This window comes from Stegodyphus dumicola, chromosome 9 (assembly GCF_044657685.1).
Source record: "Stegodyphus dumicola isolate Sdum_Otavi_A_Nest chromosome 9, ASM4465768v1".
NCBI lineage: Eukaryota > Metazoa > Arthropoda > Arachnida > Araneae > Eresidae > Stegodyphus > Stegodyphus dumicola.
The window spans coordinates 80,450,920-80,468,760 of record NC_140776.1 but is presented as its reverse complement, the minus strand read 5'-3'; the positions used below and the strand labels follow the sequence as shown (position 1 = coordinate 80,468,760).

Below are 17,841 nucleotides of genomic sequence, written 5' to 3'. Positions count from 1 at the left end.
GCCGTATGGCGATTAGTTTGGTGTCTGCGGTGCAGAGAAGAGGGTTGAACCCCCGGAAACTGTGACAAGGGGCAACAGCCATGTAAGTTACTATGATATCGTCTTGACGTATGATTTGGGGGAAACATTTAACTCTTTCATCGTTATTTCCGAATAGGGTTATGCTCTCAGAGGCAGAGTGCAGGTCGTTGCCTTTTAATTACAAGGGAAATTATATTGTCTAATCCGAGTTTGCAAGGGTCTGTAATATTTGGTATATATGTCGTGTGATGGTAGTCGGCATTTCCAAACGTGATGTTTACTGTTAATTTTCCGTCGATGTCGATCTTCTCCCAGGACACAGTCTGGAGGGTAAAGCAGGGTGGCGTTCAGATGAGTTTACTTTCTAATTGTTGAGCCAAATCGTTTCGAATGATGGTAACATTGACTCCTGTATCGATGGTCATATTGCAAAGAACTCCATTGGTATATCCCATGATGAAGAATCCATTACTGCTGCAAATCAACCCAGAAATCCGAAGCGTTTAATTTGCGGCTTCTCATTCTCTTTCAAACTCCGCTTCGCGAGATGACCACTAATTTGTTTCTTGCGTCCTTGCTAGGGAGCGGTCTTATTTTTCGTGCCTGGGGTGTTCTGCAGTTCCTTCGTACGTGGCTATCAGAGCACTACAGTAGCAGCTCTTCAGGGTCGCTTTTTTGTATCTTGTCACTCCTATTATGTCTCAAAGCATTGACTAGTCTGATAAATTGGTTGGACGGGCAGTCACTTCATCCAATGGTTCCTAGACTTAGTGGCATTGCCTACATGTTGCTTGTTGGGCTGCCTCGAATTTCATAGCATACACTAAAGCGCTTTTAAAATTCTCGACAAACGGTATTCCGATGGCTTTCTGCATCATGCTATCCATGAAGTACTGCAGGAACAGTATTTCCCTTGCTTCTATTGGCCAGTCGAAGAACGCGTCATGAGGCAGCTTTTCAGTATCCGCGTCGAGTTTCTGAAGTGTTTCCGTGAACTTCTGTTGGCAAGACTTTTATTGAAGTCTGTTATAGTGTGTTAAACACTCTCCTGCAAAGCGCAGCTCTTACGCTCCGGCAGAGCTTCGAAGCCTACCCTGAAGCTAGCTTCTGAATCCCATCCATTTCAGTTTACACTATCAAGAAGTGCGTCCTGTAAACGTGCCAGGAGGCTTTTCAATCATATACGGATAACTTTAGAAAGTACTAGGAAACATATTCGAATTTAATGTGTTAGAATTGTGACCAGCTGCCGCTATGGATTTCTTTAAGCCTTGAACTTGCTTGGAGACTGCAGCAGAAGCCCTGCCATCGATTTGTTGTTGAATGGCAGAAACTCTTTCTTCGATTTGTTTTTCCACAGCAGAATCTTTCTTGAATTTCCCAATTCTGTCTTCAACCGCGTCTATTCTGCCTTCTATAGACTCGAATTTGTTTTCTATTATGGCAGTAATTTCTCTTTTCATTTCTTATTGAGCAGCTTCAATGTTTTGTTAAACCGCTTTCATCTTTTCTTTGAATACGATTTCGTAATACATTGAATGCACAAAGAATTGATGATAGCTTGATAAATTTCTTTACCAAAATGAAACTTTAGAGTTCTGGAACTTTCCACAAAAATAGTAGTACATCTCTTCACAGTATCATAGTCCAATCAGTAGTTACATTTTAAACTACTATGGATATTAAACACAACGCAATGCAAAGCACACCTAAACAGCGAAGCTAAGCTGGAGGTATCTCAGTACTCCGCACTCACGCTGAGCTAACAACTGACAGCAGATGCTCTCTCAGGTCTTATACAGTGTTCACCCGGCCACCGACAAATGTCTAGTAATTTAGGCATATGAGGGCCGAATTATGTTACCGTTACACAGAACATCAATCCCAGTTATTCAATTACAATATCCATTACAGTTATACAGGGACCGGACCCAAATGTCACCAAGTTCTCCCCCCGGGGGTTGACTCAGGCGAACGCCTGGGAAGTACTGGTTAGGATCTGTACCTAGGCAGTCTCAACCACAGGGGTATACAAATTATCTTCACAGGACTAGAACCCGAGTATTGTACTCAGGTTGGTTCAGGCTTGGCAGGGACCGTACTGGTACTGTCGTGTCTGTTTCTTCGGCTGTGGTGGAGCTACATAGTACATTTGTCGACTGAGTTCCCGGGGGTTTGACCCCATTCAGTTTTCGTGGCGGGGACTGACAAAGCGGACAGAGCACCTTATTACAATGTGGTTTTGCCGATGGAGTGGTGCCCGGAGGCAAGGTGACAGCGTTTTAAAATTTGCAACGAAGCGTTCTGGCAATGCTTAGTAAAAGCCGGACGGGGACTGCGGGGGTTGCGCCCGCGAGAACGAAAGTCCCACGGGTGTTGGATATTTCAAACTCTTTATGGGTCCCGTATAATGAGGACCTCGGTGGGAGGTCCTTCACCCGGTGTGTCTGTGTCTGTCTGTCACCAAGTTCGGTCCGGTCCCTGTATAACTGTAACGGGTAATGTAATTGAATAACTTCTCTCTTTTTCCCTCAATTTGCGGGCACTTAGCCACCTTAGACTTGACTTCTACTAAGGCCAGAAGCAATGGCCACTTTATTGTGGAAGCACTAATATGTGGGGCACTATTACATCCTATGAAGGGACGGATAATTACAGCCATGCCTTCTCTGGGTTTCGAACCCGGGTCCTTTGGTATCGTAGTAGGCTTCCCTAACCACTCTACCGTCTGGGTGGCATTGCATAACTGTAATCGATGCTATATGTAGGGATATCAGGAAGGACAGACTCGTAACGTGCGCTGGCTCGCGAAAACACGGTCTGAATAAACTTACGATATACACCCATTTAAATATTCACTTTGCTTAACTTTAAATTTTCATCTTGGTGAGGAGAAAATGAGAAGCGAAGCGCTACATGTTTGATTTATCAGCCGTTCGCCGAGAACAACTGTTAGAAGATTTGAGGACTATGGGAGCCATAACAAGAGTTATTTAAAAGACTAGGCAAAAAATTTCAAATTGCTTTTGTTGACTCTTGATGAGTTGACAGATATTGCGCGTGTCTATTCGACAGGTCAATGGTGCATTTGAGGTGACTGAAGAATTGGCTTCTATGAATAGCCTGCATGGAACAACTACAACTGAAGATACCTACAAGGAAGTCAAGAAAAAGCTAACACAATACAATTTGCAACGGAATCAGTTAAAATGGTGGAATGGAGAAAGGATTAAGTAGGACAAATATTGTGAAGATGCTGAATGTTTAAAACCTCAGAAAATTCACTGTATTAATCACCAGCAAGCTGTTTGTGGGGAAACACCTCAATTTGTAATGTGCAACGAGCCAGATTACTCAGGCGAACGCAATTCGCAAACATCAGGCATCCGCGTGACAGCGCTATCCCGGGCTAACCATGTTGACGATTTTCGATCTGTAATGTGTCCGAGCATAGAAGAGGGAGAGCATTAGGTTAAAAAACTCGTAAAGAAAAGCAATTATAGAGTTTCCGAAGTAGACATCACGTTGATCAGGAACAGTGTAGGAAGTGGAAAAAGTCCTCGATGAAATATTTCAGGGCTACACCAGTGGCGACGCTCAAATTAGGCTGGGAAATACAAGTAAGATGACGAGTACTTTACTTTAACTTGGAAGGAAGCAAAAATTACGGAATGCAAAAATACCCAGCAGTCTTAACCAAAGCAAGAGATGGTACCAAAAGTTAAACATTTAAATACAGAAAATTACATATTTTTTAAACATCCTATTACATATTTTATAAATGTATTATAAAATTAATTTTTGAGATTAAAATAATTTTGAACCTAATAAGCGACATAGGAAGTTAATTCAAAGCGTTTATTTCCTCCATAACAGAGTAGACGATGTTAGATTTAGTACCTAAGTCATTTGCAGCGTGCATAACAGGTAGTTTACTTTTAAAAATTTGCGGGACCTTGTGTAGGTTAGTTCCAAATGCTCTTTGAAATTCAAATACAATTTTCATTAGTTCCAATAATTCCATCAGATTACTGCCGTTTGGCAAATTACTGGAGTTCTTGCCGTTTCTACCGTTGGGGAGATTTGTAGAAAAGTCCATAGCAGCAGGTTCCGAAGAGGAATTGGCAATTTGTTCTTCACTACCTGATTTTAAAGTCTGAGCATAACTCACACGATTGCGGCGATCACAAGGCTTTTTATGTCTCTTAAGGCTAGGAAATTTTTCACAACCCCTATACGAGGCTGGGCAAAGCCCCCTGAAGATAACATTTCAGGCGGCTTTGGGCTGGGTGACCCTCTTTTCCGCAGTTGCAGCCCTTAGGGATGTCCAAGCGTCCTTTATCGCAGTGCAACGAACCAGATGTATCAGGAGTAAACTTCATTTACTGTCGTGGACATAAACATTGCTTGTTTCATGAATTTTTATAAGAGATTGAAGCTGAATGTTCTGATTTGCCTAATCGATTGCAAAGGGAAAGTTTTGTTGAGATTCTTCTAATTAAAAGAAGTCACAGATATATTTTTAAATGATAAAAATTGTCCACAACCTTTATTATCGAACAGTGAATGGCTATGGAAATTACCATTTGGCTCAGACGTTCTAGTATATCTCAACGAATTCGTACAGAGGAAAACAGTGCTCATATGTTAAATGTATTCTATTGTAAAGGCATATCACTGAAAATTTGCATTGTTCGAAATGCAAATGACATTAAACAAATTTGACCATTTTCCATGGTGGAAAAAATTTCAAATATTGGTGAAATCCCCCTTCCCCCCAAAAATTCATGCAGAATATATATTTTCTAAATTTATAACTACAGTTACAACAACATTTTGTGGATCTTGATGTAAGTGCAAGAGACTTTTCCGTGTTTCGAAATTCATTTGACTGTATAATCGAGCAGATGGATATCTTATTTGGGAGTACTTATCAATGTAAAAAGACATTTTTGAAACTGAAATATGTAAAATTGCAAATCAGATCACTATTAACAGATGACCATTTACAAACAACTTTTAATGGTAGGAAGTATCAAGTATGATGAAATATTATTTCAGAAAAAACAATTGCTTTCTTTGCATTAGAAATTTTAATTTATTTAATAATAACATTTTTAAAAGTGTAAATGCAAATCTTTTATTTATTTACTTGTTTTTTTTTTTTTTTTTTTTTTTTGTAAATGTTAATGCCTGTAAGTGTTTTTACTGCTAAGTTTCAAATGTAAACAAATATGGCAGCTATGATAAAACAATTAGGCTTAGCTGCACTTAAACAAATTTTAAATTGTTGATAATTCTAAAACTATTGCATGCAGATTAACTAAAGGCATAAAAACTTTAACCGGAAAATAAGAACAACATAATTCAATCATTTTTAAAGGAAAAAATGCATAACTTAAGAAAGAAACTTAACATAAGAGGGGAAAAAAAAAAAAAAAAAACCTGAGCTCACGGAGCCGAGTAACGGAGTGGGTGCATAGTTAATTATTATCAAATTAATTAATGCTATTTAATTAATGTTTATTAATTGTTATGAATTATTCAATTACGTAAAAGAAGTGCTGCAGCCTTCTTATTGAGGGCTTTGGTGCACTCCGGCTAGAATTATGATTTATTACAAAAACTAAGGAGCACAGAAGCCGGGATACGGTGAGCTACAGTCTAATTTAAGCTCTGATCGTAAGGGGGGAGTTCTTTTGTCATCACAAAAATTAAATATACTTAAAGTATAGCTGATGATAATTCAGATAATGATAAAAACAGAGGGAAAGTGACGGTATGAATGCATGGAAAGAAAAAATGAGGGGAATCTTGGTGAGAGAGAACGTTCTCTTTGACCGCGGCTCTCTGCTGATATAATTATAGCGATCAAGCCAGTGGCGTAGCTAAAGTTTTCAGCACCTGGGGACACCTAAAGATTTTGCGCACCTTTTTGTGTTCCAAGAATGGAAAATATTTCATTCTGAAATGTGTATCATCAATTTGGCGCCCCTTGAATGCTGTGCCCGGGGATAGATGTCCCCCCTTCCCCACCCTAGCTACGCCACTGGATCAAGCGGATGTGTGGCAGGAGTAAAATGAGTCCTAAATCTGACTCCTAATGATCCTTAAAAGACTGCTATCACACGTCGGTTTGTTTCAAAAGAACAACTGTTTGGAACAATTTTTCTGCTTTGTCACAACAGCCAATTACCACAGATCGCTTTGGGGTTAACAAGCTAACAGCATTCGACACCGATAGCCGATTGGTTGAAAACGAACAACTTGCAACTTTTTTACGAAAGGAAGGAAAAAGTCACACATCTATCTTTCAATACTAAACCAGGCAGAAAAATTGTCCGAAACGGTTGTTCATGTGAAACAAACACAGTGTGATACGGGCTTTAAGGATAATAATCTGACTTCTAAAGTTGCTGCTTACGCTTTTCGTCCCCCTTCGTATTTGGTTACATTAGTGGATACTGTGGGAAGACGATGTATAGGATGTGCTTGAGCAGTTTATCTCAGTATTTCACTCTTATTGTACTTGCTGTCACTTAACATATATTTAAGAACACACATATTCCTTCCTGCGAGGATAACTAACTGTAACCATTGATAACAATACACCAGATAGGATGGCATGGCGAGAAATTTACGCGTTTCTAAACAAACTCCTTCAAATTTATTGCCCTTTTTAAAGGGAAAGGTTTCCGCATGTGAGGGAGATGACTTTAATTGAATGCCTCATGTTCATGAGTTTGTTTCGTGTTAAAGATGTCTTGTATTTCTAGGGAAATCGAGTATTGCAAGGTCTGTTTATTGTTAAACTAAAACGTTACGAATTCTAATTTTTTTTCACTTAAAATTGTGGTTCAGTTTTATAAAAAAAAGTACCGGAGCTCATCTTGTTTAGGTGCTCAGGTGCGCTCCAGCTAGTTTTGTAATTTATCTTAAAAACTGATAAGTACTGAAACAGGGCTCTGGCGCAGTTTAAGCACTGCTGTCATTTAAGCCAGAGTTAACTTTCTGCATCACTCATGTGCACTCTTTTCCCCCTCCATATTACTACTTTTATTGTCTATTTTCTTCATTTAATGCTGAAGTTTCTTCAAAGACTGGAAAAAGTGCACTACTATGCTTTAACGAATCAGCATATTTTAAAAACAAAACTTTATAGCGCTTATATTGATGCAGAATCTGGGAGACTTCGCAAATAACATAGTCAAAACTGTTGTGGCAGACCTCAGCATTTCCACAGCCAGAAAAGTAATGAAGTCATGAACATTTAAAAACAATTTTAGTGGATGTAACAATGAATAAGGTAACATAGAATCTGTCAATAACTGAAGGTTATAATTTATTCCTTCCACCTTCGTAGTGTAGTGGTCAGCACGCTGGCCGCGTATTCCAGAAGTTCGTGGTTTGATTCACGGCGAGGGCATTGCTAATTTTTCATCTCACCTGCTTAAAAAAAAAAAAGTCTCTACAAGGTGAACAATAAAGTGCTTCTTTTCTGAAAATACACTAAATTATGGTGTTCCAAACATCAATGCAGACTTCCACACAGAAGGAAACTTTCATAATAATTTCTTTTGGCTAATTATGAAAAAAAAAATATTAAGGACGTTTACAAAAGAATTGATTTGCATTTCTACAGATATGTGAAATGCTTTCAAAAGTATCCCATTTAAGAGAATATGACACACACAAAAAGGGCTTAATAAAGTTATAGTAGAATGATTCCAAATACTGATAACTTTTTAAAAATTGCTTCAAAGACTTCTGGTTTGTAAGACTCCAATGAATGGGAAGAAAACTGGCTTCTAAGGACCAAGATTTTCTTGGATACTAACACAATCACTTTCAATAGTTTAAGGTGAAGTGATTATTATTGATAATACTGCAATGGTTGACGGTGGTTTCTTTTATTATGCAGTATTTAAGTTCCTAGATTCAGATTGTGGATAGATAGAAAGAAAAAAATCCAACATAGTTTAGCGACTTAATTGAATGACCATGTGACTTGGCTGCTATGAAGCACATTTTCTCACTTGTTGCCTCACAAACATGTAAAAAGCATAACATAACGATAAATGGCAACATTCAAAAAAGTTTTCAAATATCTAACATCAAACCATTAGAGATTTCGACAGATTTTTTTTTGCATGGACATAACTTTTACTCTTATCCAAGAGTAAATTGCCTTATGTTACTTTTATTACTTTTGACATGTAATTCTTCTATGTAGTATTTTTATATTAATTAAATTTACTTTGTTAAATGTAAAGTTTACATGGCCCTCTGGTTATAAATTGGCAGCCCAACAGCGGGCATCGAAAATTTAAAAATTATTACCGAAATCCGAGTGCAATTTTTTTCTTTGAGTTTTTCCTGCGTTAAAGGAAGAAAAACACCACCTTTGTGATATGGAAAAGTTTTGAATTTTGCCAACCTAGTAATGAACAGCCATCCTGGCAGTGAAGGATTAATCCAATATTCTTTGTTTAAGTAGGAATTTTATTTTATAAAAGTTAAATTGATTATGATAGTTTAACATAAAGTGAAAGCATGTTTAATTTTGTAAATAAAAGAGATATTAAGCAGAATTTAAGCGTAGTACAAATCTTAACGCTTATGTTAAAAAGTATCAAACTTTCCATTTATCTACAATGCAAAATTGCGTTTGATGAGCTCCGAGTTGAACTCCTGGGCACAATTTATTTTCTAAAATCAACACTGTGATTACTTCTGTGGTGTTTTTAAATGATGTTAAAGATTCTTCAACAACAAAAAAGATATTAATGCAACTACTGAAGGAGAAGAAATTACTAAGCTTGTTCAGTTGCAGAATCTAATTCTTAAAGTACAAACTATCAAAATGAAGAATGAAATAATGAATAAATGTGATAGTTTTAATATATGTTCACATTTGAAACTATGTAGATATTTACATTGTGCAATAGAAAATTTCTCCAAGAAAAAGGAAAATAAATGGCTCAAAATGTGTTGCATTAAGTGCAATTGTCTAGCAAAAATAATGAACAAAATTACATATCTATATCTATATATATATTCATGCAAAGGTGATATGCAGTAAACATAGTATTTATAAATGAATCGCTTGTCAAAATTTCCAGAAACATTTATGGAAATTTGAACTGTTAAGACAAAAATTGTATCTCTATCTTGTATAAAGAATTTCATCATGGCAAACAATAGTTGTGTAGATCTTGCAAAGCGTGGAGCTGTTGGATGCAAGAACTGCAATGTTAAAAAGACAAAAGATTAGTTCAAATTGTGAAAAAATTGCCAACCCTTTTATTGAAAGTTCAGCATATTTGAGAAGCTTTCAAAAGCACGACCTACAGCAAAGAAAACGGAAGGTACTGATGATCTTGAAAGTTGGGATCAGCTCAGTAAAATTTTAGTAGCATCACCCCGAGTCTATGCAGTTTTAAACGAATCATCTGGATTTAGGGAATCATCCTGATTCAATGTTAAATGAATCATCCCGATTCAGTGAAGTTTGAATGGAATAATCCTGATTCCATCTTAAATGAATCATCCTGATTCAGTGAAGTTTCAGAGAATCATCTCGATTCATTGATGTTTTGGAGATATTCCGATTCAGTGATAGAACACACAGTCAAAAGTTAAATAAGTGTAAATTTAAAATTCCTTGCTGTTTGCTTTAATTAGTTCATAAAAGTTTGTCTGTGTACAAAATTGCGACATTTTCCTTTTTTATCTTCCACAAAATGAACACTGGTAATGCTGAACTATATGATATTTACTGATCCTGTAATGAATCAAGTGCTGAAGACGAAGATGAACTGTCAATTTCTTTAGCACGGATTCCTCATCTAGAAAAATTAGAGAATGAAGAGTTTCATTACGCACTTCTGTCTATAGAACAAATTGTTCAACATACGGCTGACTGTATACGCGAAGTAAATACAATAGTACAGATTACTTCTACTGTTACACGAATTCTTTTGTATTATTATTCGAGTGGTCAAGTTAGACAGAGAGAAGTTGTATGAAGGATATTATGACAGTGATCAAGATGCACATTTTAAAGCATAATTAATACATACAAGAAGCCTTCAAACTCATCATCAAATGAATCAGGATTTATGCCTCATAGAGATGAATGTGAAATATCTTGCAAACTCTTCATCGAGACGTCATCAGAGCCTGAGGGGAAGTCTATAACCTAACGGTAAATGGCAACAGTCAAAAAAGTTTTGAAACATTTAACATCTCAAGATTAACTTATTACATTACTTAGAGGTTTCGACAGATTTTTTTTTTTTTTTTTTTTTTTTTTTTTTTTTTATGGACATAACATTTCCTCTTATCAAAGAGTAAATTGCCTTATGTTACTTTTATCACGTTTGACATGTAATTCTTCTATGTAGTGTTTTTATTTTAAATAAACTTACTTTGTTAAATGTAAAGTTTACATGGCCCTCTGGTCATAAAAGTAATTTTTTTAAAGCCTAATTTAAAAAAAAAAAAAATTGTGTTTTAGGACCTATGTAAACAAAAATTAAATTTGTTTTATTTTATTTGGAATAAAAATAGACTGTATGTTTAGGTAAATGAAAAATAATTCTTTGATCATTACTGTTGTCCCTCCCCAAAAAAAGTACTTTGGGTTTTGTTCACAGGAATAAAAAAAATTAAAATCTTAAAAGAGTCTTATAATTATTGTTATTTAAAATCTTAATCTTTGATGAAATAAAATATAATGAATGAAAAATAAAATTCTTACACTTAATAAATATCTATTAGATTTGGAAAAAAACTATGCATATTTTTACTTCCTTGTACAAAGTATTGTAATCACGAAAAATTCTGGGTATCATATTTCAATGAAAATATCCATTTTGACAGCTACTGAATGCAATTTAACAATGTTTTTGCAAGACATCTGTACGTAAGGACAGAATAAAGGACTCTTTTCACCCAAATGAATTATAGAACTGATCTAAAATAGATTCAGGAGATATCTTTTTGTGACGTCTGTACGGTGTGTGTATCTTGCATAACTCAAAAACGAGTAGCCTCCGAACATTGAAATTTCGTATGTAGGACTGTTATAACATTATAATATGTAGTTGTCTACTTCCCTTTTTGGTTGCCAATCGGCCGCACCAAAAGTATATTAATATATATATACACACTCTGTTACCTGGCTCTATGAGCTCAGCTTTTTTTTATTCTTATATGTTGGTAAATTGTACATTTTTTACTTTAAAAATGATTGAACTACGTTGTTCTTATCTTTCGGTTAAGGATTTTATGCCTTTAGTTAATCTGCGTGCGATAGTTGTAGAATTATCAACAATTTAAAAAATGTTTAAGTTCGGCTAAGCCTAATTTTTCCAACCATAGCAGACATATTCGTTTACATTTGTAACTTGGTGGAATAGTGATGCGTCTTCAGCGTCTTTTTGTTGAGTGGGACCAAAAGGAAACTTAGTTTTGTGCACCGAAAAATCTGCCTTTTTGATTGGTGGCCAAATTGCCTGTTTTTGCTCAGAAACTGCAATTTTAATTGTAAAATTGTTTTTTTTAATTGTTTTAACTCTATTTGGTGTTTTATGTTTTTCTATATCTTTTAATTTTTATGAAGATATTTTGAATTTTTATGTATTTTTGCCTTGCTGTGAAGTGAGAACTGAATTAAATGAATGAAAAATATACCTCCAATGAAATTGAAGAAATAAGTTTTTCGTATCAGCAGCAAATGTTGTCTCAGAGACAGGAGGATGTTTACGAGTAGCACATGCGCATTAGTTAAGCGGCACTGAATAGTCTGTGAAAAATTGTTTATTTTATTTGTCTTTATTTCTTTTATACATCCTTTTAGATTTATTATAATATTTGACTAGAACATGTGGCAACAATCAGATAATTTTTCAGATGATATACTTTTTGTGCATTCTGAGTTATAAAATGAATGAGACGTAACGCTGTTAAGTGAACCTAGCGCCAGTGTGTCGCTATAGTAAATAGATACAGTGAATTTTAAAGAGTGCATTTATTCTACTGTGGTTTATGCACTATGGACGAAGTAGATTTAATTAAATTTAATAAGTTTAAATGAAATGCAAGGAAAAATGGGTATAATTTAATTTTTTGTACAAGGAAGTCATGGTGTACACATCAGATATTTTTAATATGCAAACAGGCTGTGATGTTGATTAATCTGGGAGTTTGGAGATATACGTCACACAGAAATGTAAACATATTATTAATTCTCGAGATAGAAGCTCATTATATTCTAGTCACAGAATATACAATACTTCAAAATACTATTCAAAGAACCTTTCACAGAAGACAAACAAAGAAATGTCTATCATATTAAATAGCAAAAGTACATGATCTAAGATATAATAAATGGATTTAAGAATTTTGCTTTTGTTCTGGCATTAACAAGTTTTGTAATATTTTCAGCACTCAAGTATTTTTACTTTTGAAAGACTCTTGAAATTTTTATCGAATTACTTTGTATACTTGTTCTTTAAACAAAAATTATATCAGAATTGCAGCAGATTAGCATTAATGACTGCATGATTTTTATTCTTTTATATACTGTATCGTTACTATACAAAATTTAGAATTACAAGATTTGCTATAATAGATTTACACATGCTTATTATTAAAAATGTTTATAAACTATCACTATAGATACTTGAAAATATAGGATAACTAGTTTTAGTGACATTTACTAACATAACTCATAGTGGTGGACTTAAGAGCGGATTTAACTTTTATCAGCCTCTCATCTTAAGACAGAGGGTATCTTTACTATTTTAAAAACATAATTGATGACTGAAGGTTGTTTAGAAATACAATGCCTCTTGTGACCCATACTACATTTATAAGCACCACAAATATGCCAATATCACATATTTAAATGCACTCCTGTATCTGCAAGACATTTCTCAAGAATATTGGGACTTTCAGCATTAAAAAGGATAATAATTATTATATACAACTTCCAAGTTAATTCCATGTTACACAAAACTGAAATTCTATAATATATGATTAGACATAATATGTATATTCTCATTAAAAAAAATTCAGTATCTGAGTATCCTGAATATCTAAAGCACATTTCTAGGAATAACTTTAACCCATTTTATATATGAAAACTTGAATATTTTATTGCACATTTTAACAAATAAAATGAACACATTCATTATAAAAAAAAAAAAAATATGGAAAGCTTCTTTAACAAATAAATTTCACTTTTACATATTTAAAATAACAGTAACATCCCTAGCTAAAATATCAACAATCTTTTAGAATTTTATTAATTTCAACACACAATACTTTCAGTTTTGGCAGAATGCAGTTTTCCTAGTTTTGTGGAAAAGATTAAGTAATGACAGTTGGAGCATCCCTGCCAGTATATTCCTTAATTTTTGTAAGCTTCAAAGCTATGTTAATCAACGGTTTTAACACTTCCTGCAAAGAAAAATGCAGATAAACAAAGATCAGACACAATATATTTTTTTATGACTTACCTTAAAATAAGAAATCAGGTAAACTGAAAATAGCTAGCAAATGTCTAAAAATAATTATTAGACTTAGAAGTACTTGTTTATTTATTTATTTATTTATTTTTTTATAATTTTATTTTACTTCCAAATAAATCAAATTTAAGAGCTGTACAAGGGGGTAAAAGTATTAGGTTGAATGGAAACAAGGTTATTTTAGTAGAACCTTTTATTAAACTTCACTTTTTTTATTAAATATTTATACAAAAACATATACAAATGCTTACTAATTCATGGAAATTCACTTTATCCAAATCCACACTTGCAGAAGCTCTAAATGTGTAGGCTTTCCAGTAATCAAATAAATTCAAAATTGATGTTCACTTTAACAAAAGGCAAGAAGCGAAACTATTGTTGGCTTTTGTTTCATCTAATCAATGCAAAGAAAGTATCACTTCAATTGTGAAAGAACATGAAAGTTTAGGATACTTTTGTGGAAGAATTGTGAAAGAACATGAAAGTTTAGGATACTTTTGTGGAAGATTTCAATGCTTAAAAATAATAGCACAACAGAAAAAATATAGATTAATCTGGGCAACCAAATAGACTATTGTACAAGGTGTCTATAATTAAAGAACCCTAATTCAAAGCTGCCTTACAAGCAAAACCACTGATCAGAAAATTGTGAAATTTTGTGGTAGACTTCATGAAGGAATAAGAATGTTTTTCAGTGAAAAAAAAATTTCAAATAGCATCACCAGACAGCATTAATAAATTATACATTCTGCCACATCTTTACAAGAGTTTTAGAATTTTGTCACAAAAAACATGTTCTACATCAGTGGTGCCCAACCTTTGGCCTATCGCGAGCACATTTCCAAAACATCAACATTTTTATTAAACATATTTCAAATTTTATGTGACACATTTGAAATATTAATTTCGGCAAATGGGTTTGAGATGAATAATAATATTGGTTGAACTTTATGGAAATCAGAGAAGTGGAGTTAAAAATGATTTTTCAGTGCATTTAGGTTTTCCGAGTATTTCTTTGTTTCAATTGCCTTGTGGTTATTAATATGGCTTGATAAATCCTGAAAATGGGTGAATTTTTTTTTCTTTCATCTGATTTATCCACAAATTTTACTTTATCTGAAAAGCAGTTACAGTCCCAGTCAATTGAAAAAGGGTTTATTCTTTTTCCTGGAGATTTTTGTTCAGTTTAGCTGTTATATCCGTGAAAAATACAGATCGGATAACCAATTATTATCATCCAATTTTTTATAACTTTTGTTTCTGGATTTCAAAAACTGCTTTATTGGCAAAAGAAGTTCTACAAATTGTTGAAGTACATTTCCCCTGCTGAGCCATCTAACATCAGAATGAAGCAATAAGATTTCATGTTCGCTATCAAGTTAGTCAGCAATAAATTATTTTATAATGTCTTGCAAGATATCTCTTATGACAGTAAATGCTTACCATATTTTAAAAATTAAGAAATATAAATATGAATGGTTATTTTAAAAATATTTTTTGTTTATAGTACCTAATCGGGCTGGCGAGCACAAGGTTGGACACCGCTGTTCTGCATGATGGCAGTCATTTTTAACTACCATCTGAAATTGCAAGACTACATGTTCCACAGCTGACTGAAGTTTGTGCTGGGAAATGTTCAGCACATGGTGTGAAAGGCTTTAAAATCAGGTAAAGTTCTTTGTCATAACTTAACAGATGTTTCATATGTCTCCCAAACCAAAAATCCCATGGACTGATGTCTGGGGATTGGGAAGACCACACATTACAAAAGTGCTGGCTGTTTTGATAAAACAATTTTACTGACAAAATTCAATTTTGTAAACTTATCATCATTATGAGCAACAAGCACATTGAAAACAAAGTCTCCACGGACCTTTCTAGGTTTTATAACAGCTGCTGCATGACGTCGACAAAGATTTACAATTTTACTACAGGTTTTCAAAGTAAAATACCCTCTGGTGATGCTATTTGTAACTAAATATTTTTTCTCTGAAAGACATTCTCATCCCTCCATTAAGTCTGTTACAAAATTTCACCATTTTCTGATCACTGGTTTTGCTTGTAGGCAGCTTTAAAATAGGTTTCTATAATTCTAGACAGCCTGTATTTTAAGCTTTTCAGCCTAAACAAATAATACTCAAAGCAAGTGTGGGGAAGGGGGGGGAATTAAAAACATTCTCCATATGGTTTTTTTTTTAAAGCAGCAATTTTTGTTTGAATTATTTAAAACAAAATTTTATTATTTGATAGACATGACTTGTACTTTTCTTTGTCACCTCGCTGATCACCCCCTGTTTTTTTTTTAAATTCTAATCCTCTCAGACTTTTCTAAAGTTTTTATATCGTATTTCCTCACGCATTCTCCCCTAGCTTTTCACTGCCAAGTTCTCAAAATTTAAAAATAATTTCCCCCTTTCTCAATGCATTCAGAGAAAACGCTCCCTTAAATTTTAAAATGGATTCATTCATGAAGCAATTGTTTTCATAATAATAAACTATCTGCAAAGGTCACCCTGAACCTTTTCCTTCCAACTTGAATTTTATGATTTGACCCAACATTGTGAAGCAAATGCTAACTCATATTCAGTTTATGATTTCATTGAGACAGCTGCACATTCACCTTTGTCAATCATTTCATGGATGATTTGAGGTCTAAGGAGTAGCAAAGACAACAATAAAAACAAGTAAGATTGAAGCTATGCAAATATTAGATACTAAAATGTTACTGTGTATTCCTATTGGAAAGTAGGTTTCTTTTAAAGAAATAACACTGCAACAATTATTTGTAGATTATGCTAGACTATTTTCCATTTGCTATATTCTTACTGTAACTACATCCTTCGAAAATTCACATTTCCCCCTCTCAAATTTCAGGTGATGAAACTGGTAAAAAAAAAAAGGGGGGGGTATATCCATAAAAATACAGTATTTTCAGATTTTTTTTACTATTATTTATTTATTTTGACACATTAAGATTTTCCAGGTGAGTGAAAATCCTGTTCAGAAAGGATAATAAAATCATTTCATTATCATTTAACCTTTTAACTGTCAAGTTATTTGGATGATTTGGATGCATAAATTGTCAATTTTTTTTATTCCAAAATTGAAAATTTGCCTTGCAATAATAATAATAATAATAAAAAAAAAAAAAAAAAAGAGCTGCGCACTTTTGAACTTTATCCTCTATCCTTTGAAACCTTCAGTAAAGCCTGTCATCTGTTAAATTGAAGCCGAAATAAACTTCTCACAATATATATTCGGGTATACAATACGATGCACTCCAAAAAAAATTAGCCCGAGTAATGCTCGGGATTGACATTTTGGAATACCAGTGCTGTGCCCGAGGTTAATTCGGGCATGACAGTTAAAAGGTTAAGTATAACATTGTAGGCTTTGAATACCCTCCATCAAGCATGCATTGCATGCATATATATATACGTTAGAGGATTCAAAAGTTCCCAGACTGAGTTTATAACATAAAAATTATTTGTAGTAGTGCGACTACGAGAACGTTTTTGTGTCAATACATTCTCCCCCTTTTCTAAAAGTGGTTTGTCCCAAATCATGTTGTTCCGTCTTTTTGGTAGATAGGTGGCGCTCTTGATGCGCGCCGATGAAAAATATACCACTTGACGCTTGAACACGAAGAATGACGCATGTCATATTTATTTGATGCTTGATTATGTTTCATGGCCGCTATAAGCGGAAGTAATATAAGTTTATCGTTAATAAATGTTATTTCTATGTTCTAAGAAATCTTGAAGTTTTGATTTGAAATTCTAATGCTCTCCCAACCTTGACTCCTGAAACGAAACGATCTTTGAATTTATGACTCAAGAAGAGAGAGACAACATACATTTTTTCTGGTGCCGAAACCCGGGACAAGGGGAATTACCTTTTGAAAGGTAAGAAATTTGATTTATTTGTTCTTGGTATCAATCTTTGAAAACGAAACATAATGGATGATTTAGCAAAAGAGAAAAAGAAACGTGCTATTGTACGTAGTAAAGTTACTACACTTCTAAATAAACTTGAGAAATTATTATCGGAAGAATTAAGTAAAGAACATCTAGAAGATTTAAATTCATCATATGAATTGTTAATTGAATACCATGAGAAACTTAAAACTCTTGACTCAAAGATCGATGCTCTCATAATTGATGAAAAAGAATATGATAACGAACTACTTGTATGTGAAGAATATGATGAAAAAATTATAACGTTTAAAGCTAAGATTGTTAGTAAAGTAAAGAAAATTAACAGTAATGAAGTTGTTGAAAGAAGT

The 17,841-nt window shown here is 34.0% G+C and overlaps 1 protein-coding gene across 4 annotated transcripts in view; it reads right to left on the bottom strand.

The window, feature by feature from the left end:
- Positions 1-5,159: 5,159 nt before the first annotated feature.
- Positions 5,160-17,841, bottom strand: part of Pgm1 (phosphoglucose mutase 1) — a 119,190-nt gene continuing 106,508 nt past the window's right edge. For 2 of the 4 annotated variants that reach the window (XM_085823669.1, XM_085823666.1), the window contains one exon: positions 12,124-13,488. In XM_085823669.1, coding sequence (XP_085679795.1) covers positions 13,399-13,488 — 90 coding nt within the window. In that variant the 3' untranslated portion in view covers positions 12,124-13,398. Of the gene's footprint in view, positions 10,223-12,123; positions 13,489-17,841 lie in introns of those variants that run through there. The other 2 variants (XM_085823668.1, XM_085823667.1) reach the window with 2 other exon arrangements.